This window comes from Schistocerca nitens, chromosome 4, assembly GCF_023898315.1.
Source record: "Schistocerca nitens isolate TAMUIC-IGC-003100 chromosome 4, iqSchNite1.1, whole genome shotgun sequence".
Classification (NCBI taxonomy): domain Eukaryota; kingdom Metazoa; phylum Arthropoda; class Insecta; order Orthoptera; family Acrididae; genus Schistocerca; species Schistocerca nitens.
In genome coordinates this window covers 697,591,342-697,617,709 of record NC_064617.1, presented here as the reverse complement: position 1 = coordinate 697,617,709, position 26,368 = coordinate 697,591,342, and the positions used below count along the sequence as shown (strand labels likewise).

The 26,368-nt window shown below is 42.2% G+C and overlaps 1 protein-coding gene across 1 annotated transcript in view; it reads right to left on the bottom strand.

Annotated features, from left to right (window-relative positions):
- The window catches only part of LOC126252037 (CREB-binding protein-like), a 164,642-nt gene that overhangs the window by 76,888 nt on the left and 61,386 nt on the right, over nt 1-26,368 (bottom strand). Inside the window, exons 10-14 of the mRNA XM_049952826.1 lie at nt 25,377-25,522; nt 16,780-16,897; nt 16,397-16,451; nt 1,240-1,407; nt 74-780 (exon numbers count right to left, since the gene is read on the bottom strand). Coding sequence (XP_049808783.1) covers nt 74-780; nt 1,240-1,407; nt 16,397-16,451; nt 16,780-16,897; nt 25,377-25,522 — 1,194 coding nt within the window. The remainder of the gene's footprint in view (nt 1-73; nt 781-1,239; nt 1,408-16,396; nt 16,452-16,779; nt 16,898-25,376; nt 25,523-26,368) is intronic.

Below are 26,368 nucleotides of genomic sequence, written 5' to 3'. Positions count from 1 at the left end.
GATCATTTAATCCTGAACAGCAGTATAATATTTATCATTGTTTTATGCTTCTGAATAACAATACTGTACATACCTCATTGAGAGAAGCTGCAATGGCTGCCATCTGGCTGGACAAACCACTTGTCGTGGGACGTGACTGAGCAGCTCGCTCTGCTGCAGGCATTCCCTTTCCTAGACTTGCTAACTGTTGTTGGGTCATTGATGCTGTTACAACAGATCCTGCTGTAGATCCAGGGGCACTTTGCGGAACAAGCTGTGGAACTTGTGCTGTAGGACAAGGCAAAGCTGCTGAGCTACCAGTCTGAGAAAGACCTGGGGAGGGACCTGAAACTGAAACACTGTCTGAACCTTGGCCTGCTGCAGATGGGACAACAGAAACTCTTGGGGCAGCTGCTGCATTTGAGAATTGGGTCTGGAGAGTGAACTGGGAGGTAGCCGATGGAGGTGTCTGTGCACCAGGAGTTGTGTTGCCACCTGCAACTCTTGCTTTCACCTGATCTGAGAACTGTGCAGTGGGAGATGCTGCCAGGCCATTGTTGAACTGACTAGTTGTCACTGCTGCAGCTGCACTTGTTGGCGGTACAAATGAAGATGTACTCGACAAATTTGATGTTACGGAAGTTCCTGTGGGGCTAGGGCCAGGTGGTCCTATGACCAACTGTTGCTGTTGTGGTGGTTGAGGTGGCTGTTGTGGCTGCTGCTGTTGCTGTGTGGGTTGTGCTGGGAACTGCAGACGAGTTGGCTGTTGAAGTCCTGTTAATGTTCCTCCATGAGGGACACCTAAAAATGAAAAAGGAATTTTTTATCCATCAGAAAATGAAACTTCTATGTAACAAAGTTTTTGAACTTGAGCTCTAGTATGATATTTTAAAAATATAATATTTTTCTGTGTTAGAGGAAAAGGGAAATTAAGATACAATACATAGATAAAGAGGGCAGAAAGAAATTTTTGTTTGTTTCTGCAACAATAGTAGGACTGACAGAGGTGAGAGCTTCACTTCAACATGTGAAAAGTTAATGCTTTAACTATTGGGATAACCAAACATGTACTCAATGAAATCAGGAACCATTATAAAGCCAGCAACCAAATGCGTAAGGTTATGAAGGCCATATTTGAAAGGGTTTATTCTGCAACTTAAGGCCTTTGCATTATATGTTCTGCCACATACAGCATTTACGAGCAACATATAGACTATTTGAACAGAGACTTTTGTGGGAGGCTCAGTCTTAGCAGCTCACCTGGTGCTGCAGCTGTGGGTCGTATTTGTACATTTGATGGCACTGTTGGGGCCGTCGGCCTCAGTTGAGGTTGTGGCTGTTGCTGCTGCTGTGGTTGCGGTTGCTGCTGCTGCTGTTGCCGCTGCAGTTCCTGTTGCTGCTGTTCTTTACGTCGCTGTCTTTTCTCCTCTGCACAAAATTTATAAGAAATCATTTCCAATTCATTGTGCCCAGACCAAATGTATTCTGTTTATACAGTGTAATAAGTAATGTAAACTTTGCTGATATTTAATCATAGAAAGAATTTCCATTTTGCTAACAAGCGGAAGACCTTAGACATGGTCAATCAATTTGGCTTGTATTTGGTAGAAAGGAAGATGCAACCCAGTTTTTGAGAAAACCACCCCTCAAGTTCATGACTCTGTAATGAATCTTACCTCCTCAGAACTTTTGTGTTTCAACTGAAATGTTCTAGTCCGTATAAATTCAACCTGACTTTGGTTAATTTTTACACTTAAATTATATATTCCACATCTAAAGGCAATTTTGCACATCTCATCAACATTTTTTTCTGATAATATAATTTTATATTTCATACCAATCCATTTGTAGTCGAATTAAGTCAGGTGATGCTGAAGGAATTAGATTAGGAAATGAGACACTTAAAGTCGTACATGAGTTTTGCCATTTGGGGAGCAAAATAACTGACGATGGTCGAAGTAGAGAGGATATAAAATGTAGACTGGCAACGGCAAGGAAAGCATTTCTGAAGAAGGTAAGTTTTTTAACATTAAGTATAGATTTAAGTGTCAGGAAGTCATTTCTGAAAGTATTTGTATGGAGTGTAGCCATGTATGGAAGTGAAACATAGACGATAAATAGTTTGGACAAGAAGAGAATAGAAGCTTTCGAAATGTGGTGCTACAGAAGAATGCTGAAGATTAGATGGTAGATCACATAACTAATGAGGAGCTATTGAATAGAATTGGGGAGGAGAGAAATTTCTGGCACAACTTGACTAAAAGAAGGGATTGGTTGGTAGGACATTTTCCGAGGCATTAAGGGATCGCCAATTTAGTATTGGAGAGCAGCATGGAGGGTAAAAATTGTAGAGGGAGACCAAGAGATGAATACACTAAGCAGATTCAGGTTGCAGTAGGTACTGGGAGATGATGAAGCTTGCACAGAATAGGGTAGCATGGAGAGTTGCATCAAACCACTTTCTGGACTGAAGATCACAACAACAACCAATCCATTTACCAACACTGATCTTGAACCATGAAAATTAATAATCACAAATGTTAACTTTGAGTCAAAAACCAATTGCAGTGAAACTAATATTATTAAGTTTTAGTTTTCACACAAACAAAGCTTCTGTTTTCATTTTTAATGTCTCTAATTTTATTATTGATAATTCAGTCAACAACTATATAGACAGGAAGTTGATAGTTTTTATACTGTCAAAATCTGCAACCTTCATTATCAATTATTAGGTGCATAAATCTTTATATAAATAATTATTCCCAAAAAAACATTATGTAAATAATACCTGACAAGCAATTTTAATGAAGACAGTCATAACAAAACTAATTTGAATCATATACTGTTGTAGAAGGATCTGGAAGCTGTGTACGAAATACTTACAGAAATTTTAGGCACCATATGTGGCTTAACAGTTTCAGTCATTATCGAGATAGGTCAATGTATCTACCAAGTTCTTTGTGTTGTGTTGAAATGTTGTGCAATGCATTTATATAACAAGTGGTGGTGTAGAAAGTGTCAAGAATTCATTAATAAATATCAATGATGTCAAAAAGCAACAACATTCCAGCAACTTTAGCTGAAACACAAAACTGTGGACCAATTAGCTGGAAAGCATAAACAGGAACCAACACCCTAGACAAAGAGACAGCAATAGCAGGACAAGTAACTTTCATCTGCTAATATAGTGTTTTCGCCCTTTTGAAATTATATAAACAGTGACAACACTAAAATAGTTCGTTCAATGTAGTATATTTACTTCCTGTACCTCTATGAACATCTTTATAGTAAGGGATACCCAATATTATAATGCAACCAATAGATAATTGAAAACTGATCATTTTTCATCATCATATGTGGGGTCTGCAAACGTGCATTTTCTCAGGAATCAAGAAAAGTAACTGTTACAACTGCCACTTATGTATGCGCAAGGTAAATGTTGTTCAATGAAAAGTGATGCTTGTGCAGCGACCAAGGCATCAGGCTGGGGATCAGAGTACCTTCGTTCGATTCCCAAACACATTTTGCAACCACCTCCACCTCCCCCTCCCCCACAATTGAGATTGGTAAGAATAGGAGTGTTAGTAAGGTAATCAATACGAAACAAAAGCAAGGCATGCAAATGACTTTTTTCTGACTTGGATTAGTAAAAAATTAAAAATTTAATCCTCTCTGCGTGATGAATAAACTCTTTCATTCAGTCTGTTACATACCCTCACTTTTCTTCGGAAAATTATATGGATCATACTTGTCATATAAACATTCGAAGCAAATATACTTGCGACACCAGAAACATCTAATAAATAAAATCTTCACATAATTACAAAGTTCCTTCAGAAGATTTTTTAGGAAACAGTCTTGGTTTACAAAGTATTTATTTTTTTTGAGGATTAACTTTAATACATACTACACATGTGATGTCACCTGAAAAAACAATGTTGAAAGCTCATCATGAATTGAGCTCTAATTGTTGTTGCATCCATGAGATTGTACAATACCAACTGTGTTTCTAAAAGCACCCTGCAATTTTTAAACCTCCAAATAACGTTTTTTACTGTGCCAAGTGTCAAACAAACACTGCCCGGTCAGCAGTCTGTGGTGCTTCGTGATGAATTTCAGCAGTATTACTTCGAACTGATTTCATACAATGAGTCTTAAAGTTTCAAATTTTTTCTAATCCTAGTTGTTTGAGAAATTTATTTACCTACCTTGTTATTATTTCTTACTGATGATCTTGTTAACACTTCTATTCCCATCAATTGTGATACAGAAAAGATTAATTTAAAAATGCAGAATGCTTTAGAGAATCAAACACAGGTTCTTTGCTCCCTAGCCAGGTGCCGTGGTCACTACTTCAGCAACGTTTTCATTGAATTGTATTTATCTTATGGGTATCCTGTACTTCTAGAAAATGTGTGTTTGAAGCCCTGTTTATGATGATGAGAAATGCTATTTGCAATTATGTATCAATACTGTCAATTGTGACTCAACTGTTTGTCTGGAATTTTAGGGGTTTTTTCTCAAAAACAATAAGATGGGTGGGGGGGGGGGGGAAGAGGGAGAAGGGGGGCAAAGGGGGTGGTGTGTTGAGCCAATATCTTAGAATCTTTCATTTTAGGTTGTACACAACTGACCTGCCAACAAATATGAGCCAAACTGGTTGACCATGTAGGAGGCTTTGCCCTTGTAAGGGTGTTGTTATAGTCAAGAGAGGGGGATAAATGGACCACCATCTGACTATCACCAGTGATTGAGTTATCCAAATTATGAGCCATAAGATTAAAATTGCATTTTCAAGTAGAAACTGGGTGTGTTATGAAGGAAACTATTTACTTACCATAACTAGTGCAGCGGTTGTACACTAAATAATATGTTAAAGCAAGCACATGATGCTGACAGGCTACGCAGGAATAAACAAAGTTGTTTCCATTTCGACAAGAGTGGTGGCACAAACTGACACCCTTCAACATATTTTAATGTAATCTCTGGTAGCACAGGTATAGTTAGTTGGTTTAAAAGAGGGGGGAAGGAACCAAACTACAAGGTCACCGATCCCTTGTTCCTAATAAAACAATGCCACAAGTGTGAGAATAAAACAGACGAGGCATATAACACAAAACGGAAAGAAAGGAAAAACCACAAGAACGAAGGAAAGGCAACGAACACTAAAAGGAAAACAATAAAGCAGATTACAGTGGCAGGCTGACCACTCTGCAACACATTGAAACCTTCACCCTAAAAGCACTAGGGTGGAGGACACAGAGGGACAAATGAAATACGCTAAAACTTAGATCAAATGATAAAACCCACCCTCACAAATGAAATGTAGAACTAAATCAGCTAGTGAGGCGTTGTCAGATGAAATTAGTGGCAAGAGGTAACCATGGGTCGCCCAAGCGTGGCCAATGCGGAGCCGGCATGGGACAACTGATTCCCTGTGAGAGGCCCGCATGGAAGACTTCCACATATTCGTAGTCTTCTTAATGACACACAGTTCGTTGTGTGTACTGTTATGCCATTCCATCTCCCAAAGCAAAAAGACCCTACGGCGTAGGACAGAACGCAGGTCAGGTTCAGAGCAGTTTCCGTGTAGCGGTTTCCGTGTAGCCTGTTTGGCCAGCCTGTCGGCAAGTTCATTGCCTGGGATGCCGACGTGTCCTGGGGTCCACACAAACACCACTGAACGATGGGACCAGTCCAGGGCATAGATGGACTCCTGGATGGACCCAACCAAAGGATGGCGAGGGGTAGCACTGGGTGATAGTCTGTAGGCTGCTCAAGGAGTCAGTACTAAGAAGAAACGGTTCCTCGGGGCACGAATGGATATACTGAAGGCAAGAGATATGGCCACCAGCTCTTCAGTGAATACACTGCAGCCAGCGGGCAAGCAATGCTGTTAAATATGTCCTCCACAGACATATGCGAAGCCAATGTGAGCATCAGCCATCAAGCCGTCGGTGTAAACCACTTCACTTCATGGTTTCAGTACGTGTCAAGAATCGAGAAGAAGTGGCAGCGGAGAGCCATGGGGTTAACTGAGTCCTTAGGGCCACGTGAAAGGTCCAGGCAAAGCGGCCTAGGTGTACACCACAGAGGTGTATGTGAATGGACCTCAAAAGTATAGGTGTTAAGGCAAGGACTCCAGTTCAGAAAGAAAGGATCGGACACAAACTGCAACTGGAAGCCCTGACCTGGGCCGCCGATGCGGGAGATGAACCACCATGGGTGTGAAAAGGAGACGGTGATTTGGATGCGTAGGAGAACTACGAACGTGTGCTACATAACTGGCCAGCAGTTGTGCACACCTAACCTGCAATGGAGACACTCCGGCTTCCACAAGGACACTGGTCACCGTACTCATCCTAGAAGCTCTTGTCACTAGCCAAACGCCACAGTGGTGCACTGGGTAGAGTAAACGCAATGCTGAGGGTGCCGCTGAACCATAAACCAGACTCCCATAGTCAACGTGGGATTGAACAAGGGCTCAGTAGAGCTGCAGAAGCGTAGAGCGATCTGCACCCTGGGCAGTGGAGGGTATTGAGGTGCTGCTAACACTTCCGCTTAAGCTGACGAATGTGAGGAAGCCAAGTCAATTGGGCATCAAAAACCAGTCCTAAGAATCGATACGTCTCCACTACAGTGAGTAGATCATCATTAAGGTAAAGTTCTGGTTTTGAATGAATGGTACGACACCAACAAAAGTGCATAACACATTACTTTGCGGTGGAAAACTGGAAACCGTGGGCTAGAGCCCATGACTGTGCCTTGTGGATGGCTCCCTGTAGGCACCAGACCATTAATGGTCACTAAAAATAGAGACACACTCAATACAGAGCCCTGCGGGGCCCCATTCTCCTGGATATGGGTGGAACTATTGGAGGCACCAACTTGGAGATGGAGAGTATGAAGCAACAGGAAATTCTGGATAAAAATCGGGAGTGGGCCTCCCACTCGTATAATGTGGCAAGCATATGATGTCGCCAGGTCGTGTCATATGCTTTTCGTAAATCAAAAAAGACAGCAACCAGGTGTTGGCATCTGGAAAAGGCTGTTCGGATGGCAGACTCTAGGGACACAAGATTATCACTGGTAAAGTGACCCTGGCAGAAGCCAGACATGGAGCCAGTAGGCCACGTGACTCCAACCCAACTGCCGACACACCACACGTTCCAGCAGCTTACAAAGAACATTGGTGAGGCTGATGGACTGATAGCTATTCACATAAAGTGGGTTTGAGCACCGGAATGATGATGCTCTCCTGCCATTGCGATGGAAAGACGTCCGGTTGAAGATGACGAGGGGATGTCACTTTTAGTGAGATGAGAGATGAAACTTCCTGGCAGATTGAAACTGTGTGCCCGACCGAGACTCGAACTCGGGACCTTTGCCTTTCGTGGGCAAGAGCACTTGCCCGCGAAAGGCAAAGGTCCCGAGTTCGAGTCTCGGTCGGGCACACAGTTTTAATCTGCCAGGAAGTATCATATCAGCGCACACTCCGCTGCAAAGTGAAAATCTCATTCTGGAAGCAGATGAGAGAAATTTAATCATCTGACTGTGGATCCGATCTGGTCCAGAAGCTGTGTTGGGCCAATGAGCAAGGGCACTGAGGAGTGCCCACTCTGTAAATGGGGCATTATAGGATTCACTGTGGCGTGTAGTAAACGAGAGGACTTTCCCTTCCAGCCACCGTTTGAGAGTGCAAAAGGCTGGGGATTGGTGGAGGGGGAGGGGGAGGGGAGCAGTAATTCTCAGACACAAAAGCTCGAGCATAGTGCTCAGCAAAGTACTCGGCAATCGCATTCGCACAGGTAGATAACACGCCATTTATGGTAACATCAGGAACACCTGTTGAGGTCTGGTAGCCGAAAACATGTTTGATCTTTGCCCAGGCTTGGGAAGGTGACGTATGGCATTCAATGGTCAAAACATATCTCTCCCAACACTCCTGCTTCTGTCGTTTGATAAGTTGGCGAATGCGAGCACAGAGGCGTTTAAAGACTATGAGGTGCTCCAGGGAAGGTTGCCGCTTACGCCGCTGTAGAGCTCACCGACGCTCTAATGGCCTCAGCAACTTCCGGCGACGACCAAGGGACTGTCTTTCACCGGGGCCACCCTAAAGAGCGAGGGATCGAGTTTTCTGTCACAGAAACGATTGTTATAGTCACCTACTCAACCATCACACAGATGTTCCTGTGCGGGGGAGATTCAAAGGTGACAGCAGAGGTGAAAGTTTGCCAGTCCGCCTTGTTTAAAGCTCACCTGGGCAGGCGTCCCTGGGCTGGACGCCTGAGCAGTGACAGGAAAATGGGGAAGTGGTCACTACCACACAGGCCATCATGTGCTCTCCAGTGGCTAGATGGGAGAAGTCCTGGGCTGCAAATTGATAAATCAATGGCCGAGTAACTACCTCGAGCCACACTGAAATGTGTGGCTGTCCCAGTATTTAAGAGGCAGAGATCGATCTGAGACAGTAAAGTTTTGACATCTCTGCCTCGGCCAGTAAGCACGGTGCCACCCTACAGGGGGTTATGGGAGTTTAAATCTCCCAAAAGTAGGGAAGGTTTAGGGAGTTGATCAATCAGTGCAGTTAATACATTCAGGAATACTACACCATCTGGAGGAAGACATACATGACAGACAGTTATTTCCTGTGTCCCCCCCATGAACCATGGACCTTGCCGTTGGTGGGGAGGCTTGCGTGCCTCAGCGATACAGATGGCCGTACCGTAGGTGCAACCACAACGGAGGGGTATCTGTTGAGAGGCCAGACAGACATGTGGTTCCTGAAGAGGGGCAGCAGCCTTTTCAGTAGTTGCAGGGGCAACAGTCTGGATGATTGACTGATCTGGCCTTGTAACATTAACCAAAACGGCCTTGCTGTGCTGGTACTGCGAACGGCTGAAAGCAAGGGGAAACTACAGCCGCAATTTTTCCCGAGGACATGCAGCTTTACTGTATGATTAAATGATGATGGCGTCCTCTTGCGTAAAATATTCCGGAGGTAAAATAGTCCCCCATTCTGATATCCGGGCGGAGACTACTCAAGAGGACTTCGTTATCAGGAGAAAGAAAACTGGCATTCTACGGATCGGAGTGTGGAATGTCAGATCCCTTAATCGGGCAGGTAGGTTAGAAAATTTAAAAAGGGAAATGGATAGGTTAAAGTTAGATATAGTGGGAATTAGTGAAGTTCGGTGGCAGGAGGAACAAGACTTTTGGTCAGGTGATTACAGGGTTATAAATACAAAATCAAATAGGGGTAATGCAGGAGTAGGCTTAATAATGAATAAAAAAATAGGAGTGCGGGTTAGCTACTACAAACAGCATAGTGAACGCATTATTGTGGCCAAGATAGACACAAAGCCCATGCCTACTACAGTAGTACAAGTTTATATGCCAACTAGCTCTGAAGATGATGAAGAAATTGATGAAATGTATGACGAGATAAAAGAAATTATTCAGGTAGTGAAGGTAGACGAAAATTTAATAGTCATGGGTGACTGGAATTCGTCAGTAGGAAAAGGGAGAGAAGGAAACATAGTAGGTGAATATGGATTGGGGGGAAGAAATGAAAGAGGAAGCCGCCTTGTAGAATTTTGCACAGAGCATAACTTAATCATAGCTAACACTTGGTTCAATAATCATAAAAGAAGGTTGTGTACCTGGAAGAATCCTGGAGATACTAATAGGTATCAGATAGATTATATAATGGTAAGACAGAGATTTAGGAACCAGGTTTTAAATTGTAAGACATTTCCAGGGGCAGATGTGGATTCTGACCACAATCTATTGGTTATGAACTGCAGATTGAAACTGAAGAAACTGCAAAAAGGTGGGAATTTAAGGAGATGGGACATGGATAAACTGAAAGAACCAGAGGTTGTAGAGTGTTTCAGGGACAGCATAAGGGAACAATTGACAGGAATGGGGGAAAGAAATACAGTAGAAGAAGAATGGGTAGCTCTGAGGGATGAAGTAGTGAAGGCAGCAGAGGATCAAGTAGGTAAAAAGACGAGGGCTAATAGAAACCCTTGGGTAACAGAAGAAATATTGAATTTAATTGATGAAAGGAGAAAATATAAAAATGCAGTAAATGAAGCAGGCAAAAAGGAATACAAACGACTCAAAAATGAGATCGACAGGAAGTGCAAAATGGCTAAGCAGGGATGGCTAGAGGACAAATGTAAGGATGTAGAGGCTTGTCTCACTAGGGGTAAGATAGATAATGCCTACAGGAAAATTAAAGAGACCTTTGGAGAGAAGAGAACCACTTGTATGAATATCAAGAGCTCAGATGGCAACCCAGTTCTAAGCAAAGAAGGGAAGGCAGAAAGGTGGAAGGAGTATATAGAGGGTTTATACAAGGGCGATATACTTGAGGACAATATTATGGAAATGGAAGAGGATGTAGATGAAGATGAAGATGAAATGGGAGATAAGATACTGCGTGAAGAGTTTGACAGAGCACTGAAAGACCTGAGTCGAAACAAGGCCCCGGGAGTAGACAACATTCCATTAGAACTACTGATGGCCTTGGGAGAGCCAGTCATGACAAAACTCTACCATCTGGTGAGCAAGATGTATGAGACAGGCGAAATACCCACAGACTTCAAGAAGAATATCATAATTCCAATCCCAAAGAAAGCAGGTGTTGACAGATGTGAAAATTACCGAACTATCAGTTTAATAAGTCACAGCTGCAAAATACTAACGCGAATTCTTTACAGACGAATGGAAAAACTGGTAGAAGCGGACCTCGGGGAAGATCAGTTTGGATTCCGTAGAAATGTTGGAACACGTGAGGCAATACTAACCTTACGACTTATCTTAGAAGAAAGATTAAGAAAAGGCAAACCTACGTTTCTAGCATTTGTAGACTTAGAGAAAGCTTTTGACAACGTTAACTGGAATACTCTCTTTCAAATTCTGAAGGTGGCAGGGGTAAAATACAGGGAGCGAAAGGCTATTTACAATTTGTACAGAAACCAGATGGCAGTTATAAAGAGTCGAGGGGCATGAAAGGGAAGCAGTGGTTGGGAAAGGAGTGAGACAGGGTTGTAGCCTCTCCCCGATGTTATTCAATCTGTATATTGAGCAAGCAGTAAAGGAAACAAATGAAAAATTCGGAGTAGGTATTAAAATTCATGGAGAAGAAGTAAAAACTTTGAGGTTCGCCGATGACATTGTAATTCTGTCAGAGACAGCAAAGGACTTGGAAGAGCAGTTGAACAGAATGGAGAGTGTCTTGAAAGGAGAATATAAGATGAACATCAACAAAAGCAAAACGAGGATAATGGAATGTAGTCCAATTAAATCGGGTGATGCTGAGGGGGATTAGATTAGGAAATGAGACACTTAAAGTAGTAAAGGAGTTTTGCTATTTGGGGAGCAAAATAACTGATGATGGTCAAAGTAGAGAGGATATAAAATGTAGACTGGCAATGGCAAGGAAATCGTTTCTGAAGAAGAGAAATTTGTTAACATCGAGTATAGATTTAAGTGTCAGGAAGTCGTTTCTGAAAGTATTTGTATGGAGTGTAGCCATGTATGGAAGTGAAACATGGACGATAAATAGTTTAGACAAGAAGAGAATAGAAGCTTTCGAAATGTGGTGCTACAGAAGAATGCTGAAGATAAGGTGGGTAGATCACGTAACTAATGAGGAGGTATTGAATAGGATTGGGGAGAAGAGAAGTTTGTGGCACAACTTGACTAGAAGAAGGGATCTGTTGGTAGGACATGTTTTAAGGCATCAAGGGATCACAAATTTAGCATTGGAGGGCAGCGTGGAGGGTAAAAATCATAGAGGGAGACCAAGAGATCAATACACTAAGCAAATTCAGAAGGATGTAGGTTGCAGTAGGTACTGGGAGATGAAGAGGCTTGCAAAGGATAGAGTAGCATGGAGAGCTGCATCAAACCAGTCTCAGAACTGAAGACCACAAGAACAACAACAATTTCCTGTGTCATCCTAATTCTGACAGCCACAGCTTCAAGAGGGTTTTGAAGGGGCACAGGTTCACTACAGACTGAGTTTAGGACATAAATGCAAACTCCACCTTACACTTGATTACAGTCGTTACAGTTCCTGTAGTATCCCTTATAGCCACAGAGGGTAGGGGCCTGCATTCCGGAAACCAGGTTTGCTGGAGGGCAATGCAGAAAGCAGAATACAGTTGCCGTAGCTCGGCCAGGTGTGGAAAAAACCGCCGCAATTTCACTGGAGGATGACATCATCGTGAGACTGGGAAGACATGGAACATTCAATGAGGCATTTTACACCTCAGAGTCACTTGCTGCCACTGATTTTTTGCCTGAGCAGCCTATATCCATTTTGCCTGAGGGTCCAGCGAGATCTAGGTCCTCAGCGGACGCCAGAATCTCCACCTCAACGGCAGACGCAGAGCTTGGAGGTAGCGGTGGTGTGGGTGCCACCGCAATTACCTTGGTCTTGGGGACCTTCTTTTTGGATTTCTCTCACTGTTCCTTGGCTTTCCCTGGCTGACAGGACTTCACTGATTCAGTCTCCAGGACTGAGGATGAGCGTGAAGCCCTGCGACCAGCTGCTTTTGGGCTCTTCTGCCACTGGCAGAAACCTGGGAAGGGAGTGACCCAGGGGACCCCTTCCTAGCAAGAGCAGCTGAAGAAGTTGTACGCTTCTCCGGCTTAGAAGTGGGGATGGACATCCCTGACGGTTGGGGGTGGGGGGTGGGTGTTACTCCTAAAGTAGGTGGTGCAGGAGCAACAGGGAGGGAAGTGCCCCCCACCATCAAGGGAGCAGGTGTAGTCTTCTGGCTCTAAGAAGTGACTGGGGTTGGTGGAGCTGATGGGGCTAGAACTGTTGTAGCGGTGGCGTAAGACGATGTCATGCGTACAGGATGTAGGCTTAAAATTTCCTCTTAGCGTCAGTGTAGGTAAGTTGGTCCACGGTCTTGTACTCCACGATTTTCCTTTCTTTCTGAAGAATCCTGCAGTCTGGTGAGCAAGGCGAATGGTACTCTCCACTGTTGACAGAGGTAGGAGGTGGGGCACATGGAGTATTGGGATGCGAAGGGCGTCCGCAATCTCGACATGTGACACTGAAAGTACAGCGGGAAGACATATGACCAAACTTCCAACATTTAAAGCAGTGCATTGGGGGAGGGATATATGGTTTTACATCACAGCGGTAGACCATCACCTTGACCTTCTCGGGTAACTTATCACCCTCAAAGGCCAAGATGAAGGCACCGGTGGCAACCCGATTATCTCTCAGACCCCGGTGGACATGCTGAATGAAACGTACACCTCGCTGTTCTAAAATGGTGCGCAGCTCATCATCAGACTGCAAAAGAAGGTCCCTGAGAAATATGATAACCTGGACCATATTTAAGCTCTTATGGGGTGTGATGGTTACAGAAATATCCCCCAGCTTGTCACAAGCGAGTAACGACCGTGACTGGGCAGAGGATGCTGTTTTGATCGAGACTGACCCAGATCTCATTTTGGACAAGCCCTCCACCTCTCCAAACTTGTCCTCTAAATGCTCATCAAAAAACTGAGGCTTCATCGTCATGAAAGTTTCCCCATCAGCTCTCGAACATAAAAGGTACCGGGGTGAATAAGAGCTGCTGCCATCCTTAGCCTGATGTTACTCCCATGGTATGGCAGGGAGGGGAATGATTTGGGGTCGTACTTGTGTGCATTGAATTGAGCTTGTGAATGCTTAGAGACTGCTGGTGTTTGACTACCAGCAAGAGACGATGTACTATGCTTCATTGCGTGTCATCCACCCTGATGCCACCCACTCCGACCATGGACTCTCCCCTAGGGCACCACCCAGGTGCAGCAAAGGCCACCTGGCAGGATGGTCATTGCAGGGAGTCCTGATGCCCCAGGGGGATGGGCATTTACCCCTTGGCATATGTGGGGAGTTAACGGTGCAGGCATCATCAGAGCGATCCCTGTGTGGTCAGGGGGCTACAACCAATCAACAGGGTAAAAGGTGGCCCCACCACAACGGACTGGCTACCGTGCTGGATATCAGGTGCAACTAAGCAAACAAGTCCATTTTTGTCAGTGTAGAAAACAATACTGCACAGTTGATGGAAAAATACGCGCCCAGGAGGGTGACCTCACCCATCAGCTGGAGAATGAGTGGAAGTGCAGATCCACATTGACAAAAGATGCCATAGGTCTCAGTGCATGATGGACATGATGCACCTTGTAAAGCGACCTTCCCCAATCGGCTCGCTCTTCGGGAAAATTTTGAAAAATTGAGGTCAAATCCTACAGGGGACCATCACATAAAGGCCGAAACATGTGAGACTCCTTTTAGTCGCCTCTTACGACAGGCAGGAATACCTCAGGCCTATCCTAACCCCCGGACCCGCAGGGGGAGAGCATAGTTAGTTATCACACGGTATTCCCAAAACATCAGATGATATATGCTGGTCAATTAGAAGCAGATTATTGTTTACGGTCCCATTGCCAACAGTCGTAACCTGGTTCGATGTGCATGCACAGGGGGACACCCGCAGCACCTGCCGGTAATTATATATTTCTATGTGCATACTTGGGCCTCCGATCTCGGTCATCAGATGTTATTTCAGACTTTATGTCGTTTCCTTGTTCCTACTGAGAAAACAAGTGGCGATCAGAGAGGGTAGTATCTTTGTGTGTTCTTAATCCTGAGGATTTATAGCCGTTCAGCAATACTTTGGAGGTTCTTCCTCAGTTGCTCACCCAACAACAGCAGTATACTGCAGCCGTATTGGATGATTGTTGGCTACACTGAACCAGACCACTGGTTGATCACCCGCCACCATTCACTGGCCTTGCCCCCCCTCCTGATGAAGCCACCATATCATTCCACATGGTCAACAAGGAGATCTGTAAGGCTTTTTTCTTATCATGGATGTCACCTCGTATATATCAATTACTGAGCTAGTTAGATCCTCTACAGCAGGGCTTAACAACTGGCCGGTTTTGAGCGCGAGTACTCGCGTCTGCTCAGGCCCACCACCAGAACCAGTTTTGCCCGAGGATGGGCACAGGGCCTCCTCTGCAGGCTTTGGATCCAACACCGCCCACTCATCCACTGCCACCCTCTCATCCGGTGACGCCCTTTCATCCAGCACCCCCTGCTTACTCTTCTTCACCAGCCTGGCCCTCTGCCCCAGTGGTTGGGGCTTCATCTGCACCAACAGCAGTTCAGCTTCTTATGGTTCTGCTTCCTGCAGCCGGTGCTGGCCCCTCCCTCTGCACTGCCAGCAGCAGGGTTAACAGCAGTTCACTGTCTCCGGGACCTCTCCTCGCCACTTCACCATCATTGCTCCCAGCACTGGTGCCCTCCATCGCGGACCCCGACTTCAGAATAGCCTCTCTTCCATTGTCAGACCTGTCTACCGGGCGCACAGGATGATGGGATTACATCATCTCAGCAGTTGCAGCACTGTGAACCGACACACTTGATGTGTCCCCCCCCCCCCTCCCCCACCCTTGGCAAGGGAGCCAGGAGTGTATTTTTACAACTGGTTACTGCACATACTGTGGTCATAAATCAGAGCATGGACGCTATCGCCAACAGCACTCACCTGGTCTGCTGTGCACACACACTGCAACACAAATGGCGCGTGCTGGGAACTATATCTTTATACATGCAAAAATCGGGCCACCAAGCTCGGTTGTCAAATATATTCCAGTCATGTGATTACTCTTTATGTACTCACAGTCCCATTGCCACTCCATGATGCAATAAAACTTAGTTATTCAAGACTGTGTGTTTCCTTGTATTCCTGATGAGGGCAATTACAATCAATTCCTTGTGTTTTGGAGGTTGTGGAGGTCATCAAAAGATTACATTTTAGCTTACTTTATATGAACTCTTCAAGCTAAATCTCTGATGGCAGGATTTCATGACCACACAAAGACTCAGATAAATGGCAAACAAAATTAACTAGAAAATATAAGTTACTGCTAAAAACGGATCAACGGTAGCTACTTCTGGAATGGGCTTACTAATGTGCTATGTGCTCTGGATGCAAAACTTCTGATTTTACTTCTAGCAATTGTTTCCCTACCTCCATTAAATGGAATGTAGTGAACATGAGCAGTAGAACTCTCCACTTAATTTATGTATTAAAATATTTTACATTTGCAGTTACCCACTTTGGTACCTTCTAAATGTAAAAACTCAAAAGGAAATTATCTTTGCAGCAACTGCTATAGCTACTTGCACCTAAATTCACAGGATACTCAATGATGATGATGAAACATGAAGGTAAGCTATGGTCCAAAATATTTAATTTCTCATCACTCTTATATGTATTAATACAATACTCTGCAATACACAAATGCACATTTGTTCCATGTAGAGTTTAGTTTTTTCGACTTGGCAGTCACAATCAAAATAGTTATGAAGAGGGAAAGTACTTACCTAGTTCCTTCTGAATCTTGTATATCTTTTCAGCCAATAGGTGATAGTACTCCGACTAAAAAAAAATTATTACTTTGGCATTAAAATACAGAAAAAAGAACAATATGAATTACTCTACATATCAGAGACTTTATTGGTTTTGAAATTGATTTTCATGTAATAACTAAATTACAACAAATTTTACTGCTATTTCAATTTAACCACAGCATGTAAAATTAATGTTTACATTTTTTCCCCAAGGTAACATAAAACAAGCATATTTTGACACAAACTAGTTGCACAAATGTGTTTCCAATACATTACATGTTACAAAATTTCTTTCACTGTTCTTAATATGTTAAGACTGTATTAGAATAAAACGATATGAACACAATTCCACTTACCCTAGAATTAGCCATTTCATACATATCTCCTTCTACTTTTCGAGCATACGCTACAAGGTTGTACATCCTCTTGTCCAACATAGCTTGTGGATCAGGAGTTGGAAAAATTGCCTGGACACTGAAAAATAAGAAATACAAAAATGGAAATGTATCGAGGAGTGAGAGAAAGGCAGAGGGAGAAGAAAGGGGGGGGGGGGGGGAAGGACACAACCATTTCATTTCTTAAAACAAAAGAGGAAAAGAACAGAAAATACGATGTTTTCTATACACTAAAACAACTGCTACTACTCTTAACCAACCATGATGTCATTTGAAATTTAATTATAAAATGAAATAAAAGAGTAAAAAGAGAAAGTAAACAAAACCAAGCAATCCCATCATATGCAAGTCTCTTCAAAAATACTGCAAAAAGTGGTTAAAGTCTGTTATTGCAGATTTCCATCTCCTGTGCTTATCTAAATTACAACAAACAGACAAGGACAAAAAAGTTATTTTATGGGCGAATTCATATTTTAATTTAGTTTCCATTTTCTGAGTGCTTGTCTTGCAATTGCATTACATTTAATAGGCATAACATATTGAACACATATGTTAATCTTATCAAAACCTATTCAAGAAAAAATAATTCTTCAACCAAATAATGTTGAAAGTTTTTCAAATGAAAGCACTGTTATAATGACTTAATACCCTTTTGACAGATTATGTTGTTGATCTGTCAATACTTCAGTACAGTGTGAAACTAGCCGCACTCAGCCCACATCATCAGAATATGGAAGCTAACCGGCCTTCAGCGCAACAGAAGCAAATTGTGAGTGATCAAGTCTCATTGCCCGCAAACATCTGAAACCATTTTCCTGCTGGTAGGGGAAGTTTCTTTAGCATAAAGTAGTGACAGTATTTGTATCCTACAATACCAAAACATGACATTCTAGATATATGTGATGTATTTTTCGCCGCGTCAGCAGTGATAAAATATATCATCATCTTCCACCTTCACCACCTCATCCTCAACCCCATCCTCATTCTATTCCCAGTGTTGTACCAAGAGCCTATGGATGTGACCACAGAGTTGAACGGATCTTTTGCCATAAGAGTTGTCAGCCAGTTTAAAGCTACAACCAAATGTTGCCTTTCCCTCTACCTGAAGTATTAGTCTTTTCATGTGGCTGAAAATTTTGCTCATTTTCCTCACACACAATTGCTTTTTCCCCAATAACGAAACCACCATTAAGCAGTCTTACATTGAAAATAGAATATTCTGAAAAGTAAGTATACAGTGTACACTCAAACTCCGTAACATGTTCTTTTAGAACCTCAGCCTCATTAGTAACTAAATTTATCCCATCATTAGAAAGTGAATGTAACATTCAGTGGCTGCATATGAAATTTATCGAATGCCATCATAGCAGAATTCCTCGACTTCTTCAAAAGATTCTGCAACATAAGCGACTGTTGAAAACAAAGAGAGACAGTATGTTAATACTAGAGAATGATGAACCTCCTTCTCTAATCTTCTCTTCCCTTTTCTCTTCTCCCTCAAAAACCCTTAAAACAAATGCCTTCTCATTCTTGTATCCAGCAAATTGCTTCTTAGGCAGTCTTTAACTTTGAAAGTTCCTTCCAAAAAAATTTGTGACTACATTTAAGCAAGTGTGGCTAGCACCAGACAGGGCTTAAGTGATCTTCAATTACTGCATTTGAAGTGCTGGCATGTGTGTTCAAATATTAGGAAGTGTTTTAAAGTTTAATAATAACCTAAAAAAGACAAAGTTACACAGTTAATTTTTTTGTTTGTTTGCAGGCACCTGTCCGAAAGAACTGGCAACACTGAGATTCCCACACCACAATATGTCTGCTACAAGAGCCAAATCAACATGACACAGCCCCTCTCCAATTTATCAATGGGCTGTACAGTTTTGTTTCAGCTCCTCTAGTAAAGTGCTACAGTATTGTGGGGCACAGATTTCAATCTGTACCAGGACTGCAGAGACGTACACACTAACAAACAAACAAATTAAATAGAACACTTCATTTTTTCAAGGGGATCATTAAAATTTAATGACCATCCCTCATATTCACTTTGGATGTCAACAGAACAGAATAGAAAGGCACCATGATGTGGTGGTGTGTTCAAACAAGATGGAATATGAAGATAACATCACTTTGATCAGTGGAACACTGAAGGATGAAAGTGAGGTTACGAAGGAGCGCTAGTCTCACAATAAAGTCAGCATACAGTACAAACATTAAGGAACTAGCGATTGTGGTGCAGCATTACTGGCAAATGCCAAAAAGAATCATGACGGATATTCTTGATAGTGAAATACTTCTCTGTGCACTCTGCAATGCAGAAAACAGTGTCTCTATGTGCTCAGGTTTAAATCGGCGCCACAGAGAATTGTGAAAGTCTCTTTGTGGAAACAATGAGGCCACTTACCAACAATTAGGATACAAATTAAAACAAAAGTGCACTTTCATTAAATTATATTTAAGCAAGTATTACAATACAAAACCATTAACTGTGTGATTTTTTTGAAAATCTGCAGGGTGAACTGTTTCCACTACTGCTTTACTCAAATTGTTTACAAATGAATCACTATCATGAAAATGATTTTCACTCATTCATTCCTCTAAAGGTTCTACAATCTCATCCTCAGAAAGGACTGTGCATGAAGAGCTAGCCATTTCAACTTGACCATAATAATTACAACCTCTCTCAACACACCTACTGCAGTTCAACAACAAGTTAACACAGGCCTCCCTAGATGGCAATACTATGCAACACTGATGGCTAGTCAGAATGTGAACGCTATGAAAAATTGTATCGAATGAGGCTCATTGGAGTGGAAAACAAAATTTGCAATGTCAAGTGCCACTCACTGTTGCAATGGAAAGGATTCATGTTCTGTTATAAGTAGGATGCTGGTTGTAGACCTGCTTTCTGGAAATGAAAACACTTAACAACTAGCAAGCATTGGATTAATCAAATGTCTACAAATGTTGTTTTTCTGAAATGTTTGTACGACACTTAATCTTTCAGTTTCTCAGTTATATGTAGATTTTTACTAAAATGCAAAGAAGACTGTCTGCAAAACAAAACCTCGTCTAAGTGGTGAGCAATGATCTATATTTCATAATACTGGTGTTATTCCAACCAAGACTTTCCACTGTTTGATTCCAACCAGTCTGCAAATATTTATTTCTTCCAAATTAACATATCTCTTGCAAATTTTCATGCCCAATCGTGAAACTCTACTGAAAGATTCTCATCCACTTATCTCCGTCAAACACTTAATGTGTTATAAACACTATCATACTAGTCACAGGCATAATAAATTGCTCAAAGCAATTTTTTTCTGATTTGCTAGCTGTTCTGAATGAATGTTACAGCAACAACTTCCCAGTCTCAACAAACGTTAAAACTTCCAGGAACTTAATGTCGATTAACAATCATGACCTTCTGTCACAACACTGAACACATACATCTACATCTATACCATGCAAGCCACCTTAATGTGTGTTGCAGGATACCAACATCATTTCCCTCCTTCCCTATTTCATTTGTGAATGGTGTATGGGAAGGGGGTGATAAATTGCCATATGAACTGTAGTTTCTCTTATTTTTTCACTGTGGTCATTTCACGAAATGTGTGAGAGGAAGTAAAGTGTTTCCCCATTCCTCTTGGAAGGTAAGCACTTGGAATCTGATCAGTACACTCTGTGAAGCATAATCTCTCTCTTGCAGCATCAGTCACTGGAGTCTACTGGGCACTGCTATAATGCTTTAGGACTTCACTAAATGATACCATGACATTAACATGCCTCTTTTCATGGGATCTTATCTCTCTCTTTATAATCCAACATAGCAAGTGTCCCACACTAATGAATAATACTTCAAAATAGGTTGAACAAAAGTTTTGTAAGCTGCTACTTTTGTGACTGAATAATATTTCTTTATACTCTTCCAGTGAATCTCAGCTTATCATCTGAAATGACAACAATGTAGAAAGGATAGATTGCTACTCACCATATAGAAGAGGAAGCATTGAGTTGCACACAGGTACAATGAAAAAGAATGGTACAAATGTTCACCTCTTCTGTATCCCCACTGCATACCCCCCAAGCCAAACTGCTGCTCACCTCAGACACAGTTGCATTCGGGCCTTGGTGCCCAGAGAAAACAGTGGTCGTGTGTATGTGAACATTTGTAGCATTCTTTTTCATTGTGCTTGTCTGTGACTCAATGTCTCTTCTATGTGGTGAATAGCAGTCTACTGTTCCCTATTATTTTTAGCCCATGCTGGTCATTCTATTATTTGAAACAGACTATCATCACTTTTATTACAACTAGCTGTGTATGTGAAGATTTCGATTTGGATTGCTCTGGATGGTTAGTCCAAAGTATTTCACTGTTTTCCTGATTCCAGTGATTTACGACCGACAGTGTAATCATACAGTAATCAATCTCTTCGACTATTAATGTGTGATATGTTACAATTATTTACATCCTTGATAAACTGCCAGATCCTTCACTAAAATCACCCACAGATCTAACTACTTTTCACTGCTTTCTTGTGATGTTGCAAATTTCCTAAGAACACTGTCACCTGAAAACAGCCTCACACATTTTCCTACACTATCACTTGTTAACAGTAACGATACTGTAACACTCCTCTGGGGTACTAAAAATTACTATTACAAATGTAAATGAAGACAGCAGTCAGTCACAGAATCTGTAATTTGTTATAAATTTACATTTAGACTATAACATATTCATCATCCGTGCATTACCAGAACAGACATATAGGCACAACAATGGAACAGTCACATATTTATGCTTTGACACAGTTATGTCTATACGGCTCTTCTGGTAATGCACTGATGAAAACTACATCACAGTTGAAATCTAGATCTGCGATAAATTACGGATTTTGCGATTGACTGCTGTCCCCCTTTACATCTTAATATTAAATGGTCACTGTAAATCACCAGTATCCAATGGATTTCAATTTAGTACAATTACATTTGTTAGTATCATTCCTTAGAGGTGTTGGTTCTACCAGTTAAGAATTCCTTAATTTAATAAAAAATATGGTCTGATATTCAGTAAGCTCCTATTTCGTTCACTAACTGGCAGTGCAGAACTGTATTGGATGCCCTAGAGAAGTAAACAATTATGGCCACCTTGGACGCCGTCATCTATGACACTCCAGGGTGATGCTCTGGATCTCATGGATACATGTACAAGTTGAATTATGCAAAATCTCTATGGAGTCCTTCTTAATTTGTATCAAGGAGATTCATGTTCTCTAAAAGTTTCTTAGTGTGTGAGTGTAATACTACAACACACTGACATTAGTTATATAAGCTTATCCTTATGTGCAGCTTTCTGCCGATCCATCCTGAAAACGAGAATGATCTGTACTTCTTTCCAGCTGTTTGGTACCAAGAGATTTCCAATACACTGCTTCTAGTAAGGGATTAAGTTTTTCCACATAATCTGCGTAGAATCTCGCATGTATCTCATCCAGCAGAGATGACTTTTCATTATTAGGCTATTTTGTTTTATTTTCTGTTCTATCTACAATGGGCACTGAGTAAGTGATATAAGATATTTTTTCTGAAAACAGGTTGGTTTTATTCAAGATTCCAATACACCATATTATTCCCTACCCCTTTGGCTACAAAACCCTGTTTTTCAAACACTCCCTGTTCAACGCAAAAACCTTACGCCATCTTACTGGAGGGGCCTGTATGCCCACCTGGTACCACTCTACTGGTTGCTTTTGGAGCCAACATCATGCTGCATCAATAACATCCCCATCATCAAGATATTGCTTTCCATGGAATGCATCCTTCATTTGGCCAAACAAACAGAAGTCAGAATGTGTGAGATCCAGGCTATAGGGTGGATGAGTAAGAACAGTCCATTGAAGTTTTGTGAGCTCCTCTCAGGTGTGCAGACTTGTGTGAGGCCTTGCATTGTCATGGAGAAGGAGCAGTTACTTTGCATTTTTGTGGTGACAAATGCACTGAACTCATTTCTTCAATTTCCTGAGGGTAACACAATACACTTCAGAGCTGATCATTGGCACCATCAGGGAGGACTTCAAACAGAATAACCCCTTCAGAATGCCAGAAGACGGTCGCCATTACTTTCACCGGCTGAGGGTGCAGCTTTGAACTTTTCCTTCGGAGGAGAGGTGGTGGGACACCACTCCATGGACTGCTGTTCTGTTTCCTGTTCAAAGTGATGAACATGTGTTTCATCAACAGCGATGATGATCGACAAAAAATTGTCACGGTCAGCCTCATAATGTGCAAGCAGTTCTGCATAGGTGGTCCTTTGTTGCTGTTTATGATCTTCTCTCAGGCACCAATGAACCCAGTGGGCACACACCATTGAGTACCCCAACTGGTGGACAAGTGCATCAGCAGTACCAACACACACATCCAGTTGAGCAGCAAGTTGTGTGTGGCCAGCTGGCTAATGAGAGATTGGACAGGTTTGCACGACATTGCTGCGATGACGACAAATTCCTCAGCCATTGACTCATCATGCTTTTGTTCACTGCAGAGTCTCTGTAGACAATCAGCAATTGCCTATGAATATCTGCGATGCTCTTGTTTTCCGCCAAAAGAAACTCAATGACAGCTCTCTGTTTGAACAGACCTCCTTTACAGACGGCATTTTGAAGGTTAAGGCCCACAACCAATTTCACATTTCTTCCTCCCCCCCCCCCCCCCCAAAAAAAAAAAAGTATGCCGAGGAAAAAAATCTCTTATACTTATTGAAGGCCCCTTGTATATTCTTCCAATATCTACACCAGTTCCTACAGCTCTGACCTCATTACAGGCACTATCTTTGTTCTCGACATACAAACTGCCCAGTGTTACTCTTCCCAATTCCTCTTTCCTCTCCTTGTTTATTCATTATAATGCTTTCAATTCTGTAAGGCTTCTAGACATTTACTTTCTCCATTTTCATCACTGTTGATTCCATTTTATTATATTCACTGTCTTCTGCTGCTTGTGTCTGCATTCCACTAACCATACGCGAACAATGGGAAATTCAGGATAGAACAAGAACATTATGAAAAGGATAGATTGCTTGGACGAGGAGGGAGGAGGGGGGGGGGGGGAGATAGCAGGCCAGGGGTGGACCACAAAGAAGTAGTAGTTCTCTCACGACTCAGTACCACCCAGGTCTGGAGCAACTGAATCACATTTTCCACCAGGGTTTTGACTGCGTCTCATCACCCGTGAGATGAGATATATCCTACTAACTAACCTCCCCACCAGTCCAATACCGATATTACATCGCTCACCGCACCTAGGCAATATCCTTGTCCAATCCTACTATACCCCTATTCTCAACTCCTCGTCTCATATCCCTACAATAGCCCTAACCACAAGATCTGTCCCATACATCCTCCCACTACCACTCATTCCTGTCCTGTCACAAGCATCTCCTATTCCATCAAAGGCAGGGCTACCAGTGAAAGCAGCCATGTTATCTACAAACTAAGCTGCAATCATTGTGCTGCTTTCAACATGAGCTGCCTATCTGCATACAAGGCCACTGACAAACTGTGATCAAGAGACAGCTGGACCACCCAGTTGCTGAACATGCTGCCCAACATCACATGCCCACTTCAATATTGCTTCACAGCCTGTGCCATCTGATCCTTCATACCAACACTAGCTTTATCCTTTGTTCCCATAATTCACCTAGTCTCAACCTTCGCTAGTCCCTGTCCTCCACCTACATATCCTCTTACCTTCTCCCACTGCAGTACTGCATGCACCTTCTATTCCACCAACGTGCCTACAGTGTTTTCCCCTTCATTACTTCTCTCCTCTCCTATCCTCTCCTCTCTCCCTCTTGCACTACCCTTCCCAGTACAGCCACCAGACTCTGCAGCTTGCAGCCCTATCCTATCACTAATTTGTCCCTGTACATTCTCACAGGTAGCACAAGTTAATCCACCCCAGCTTTGCTATCTCTCCACTCCACATCACCTCCATACCCTCCATCAACCATCTAGGTTGCTAGTCCTGTCTGACTCAATTGTGTGTGTGTGTGTGTGTGTGTGTTGCTTCAATGAACGTTTGTGTGTTTCCTATTTCCAAAGAAGGAAATTTTTTGTCAGATAGCTTAAATGTTCAGCAATCTTTTCATTGTACTTCTGTGCATCTCAACACCTCTTCTAAATGATAAGTAGGAATCTATGGTTTCACAATATTATTGTTATTTCATCCTGGAATTTCTATTGATTATTCTAACTGTGACTGCACTACCCTCTCACCCTTTGCCTTTCAACAGTGACAGAAAAGTTGAGTTTAAAACTCCAGAATAATCCATACTGAATAATCCATACTTTGTTCAGTGCCCCCCTTTTATCGTTAATACTTCACTTGTGACAATGGCAAGTCCAAGACGGAATAACAATAAGTTTTCTAATTGGAAAAACAACATGCTCAACGTAAACATAATATGTAAATTTCTAATTTTTTTTTGTACCTGTCTATCGAATGAACAGTACTACAAAAGATAAAGGAGACAGAAGAAATGTATTAACAATAAAATTACTCACAGCTTGTGCACCAAATGATTTCGCAAATCAGGGGTGACAGACTGATGCCACTCTTTGGTCCCTTGTACAGGTGTTGCAGTGACTTGACCTGGTGGGAAGACAGCTGGCAGCTGCAAATTTGCAAGTCGGCTCTCTGCAGCGAGCTGCTGAAACATTGTAAAATACATTTACTGCAAGTGAACACACACACACACACACACACACACACACACACACACACACACAGAAAATGGCTCCTTGCAAGTCTCTTCATCTCTGCATAACTACACAACCTACAACCACTTCAACTGGTTGACTGAAGTAAAGCATTGGTTTCCCTCAACAATTTCTGCTACCCACGCTTCCCACCACTGCTAAACAACTATTCCTTGATGTTCTAGGATGTGTCCTATCAACCTATCCCTTCTTTTAGGGAAATTGTGCCATGATTTTTCTTCCTCCTCAATTAGATTAAGTACCTCTTCATTAATTATCTAACAGGCTCAACTAATATTAAACATTTTTTGGCAGAATCACATTTTAAAAGCTTCTATTCTCTTCTTGACTGCGTTTTTGTCACTCACATTCCACTTCCATACAGGACTCCATTCGAGACAAATACCTTCACAAAATACTTCGCAACAGTTAAGTTTATATCAGATGTTAAATTACTTCTCTTTTTCAGAAACTGCTTCCTTGTTACTGACAGCCTGCATTTTATATCCTTGTATTTCGGCCACTATCAGTTACTTTGCTGACCAAATAGCAAAACTAATTTAATATTTTTTTGTATTGCATTTCCTAATATAATTCCCTCAGAAGTGCCTGATGTAATGTGACTACATTCCATTACTCTTGTTTTACTTTTGCCGATATTCACCTTATATATGTCCTATCGTCTCCATTCAACTGGTCCTCCAAGATCTCTGCCCTTTATGACAGAATTACAACCTGGATTGGTAGGCCAGTCCAGTCTTTATTTCCACTCCAAGAACTTCAAATTCCTTTTCAAA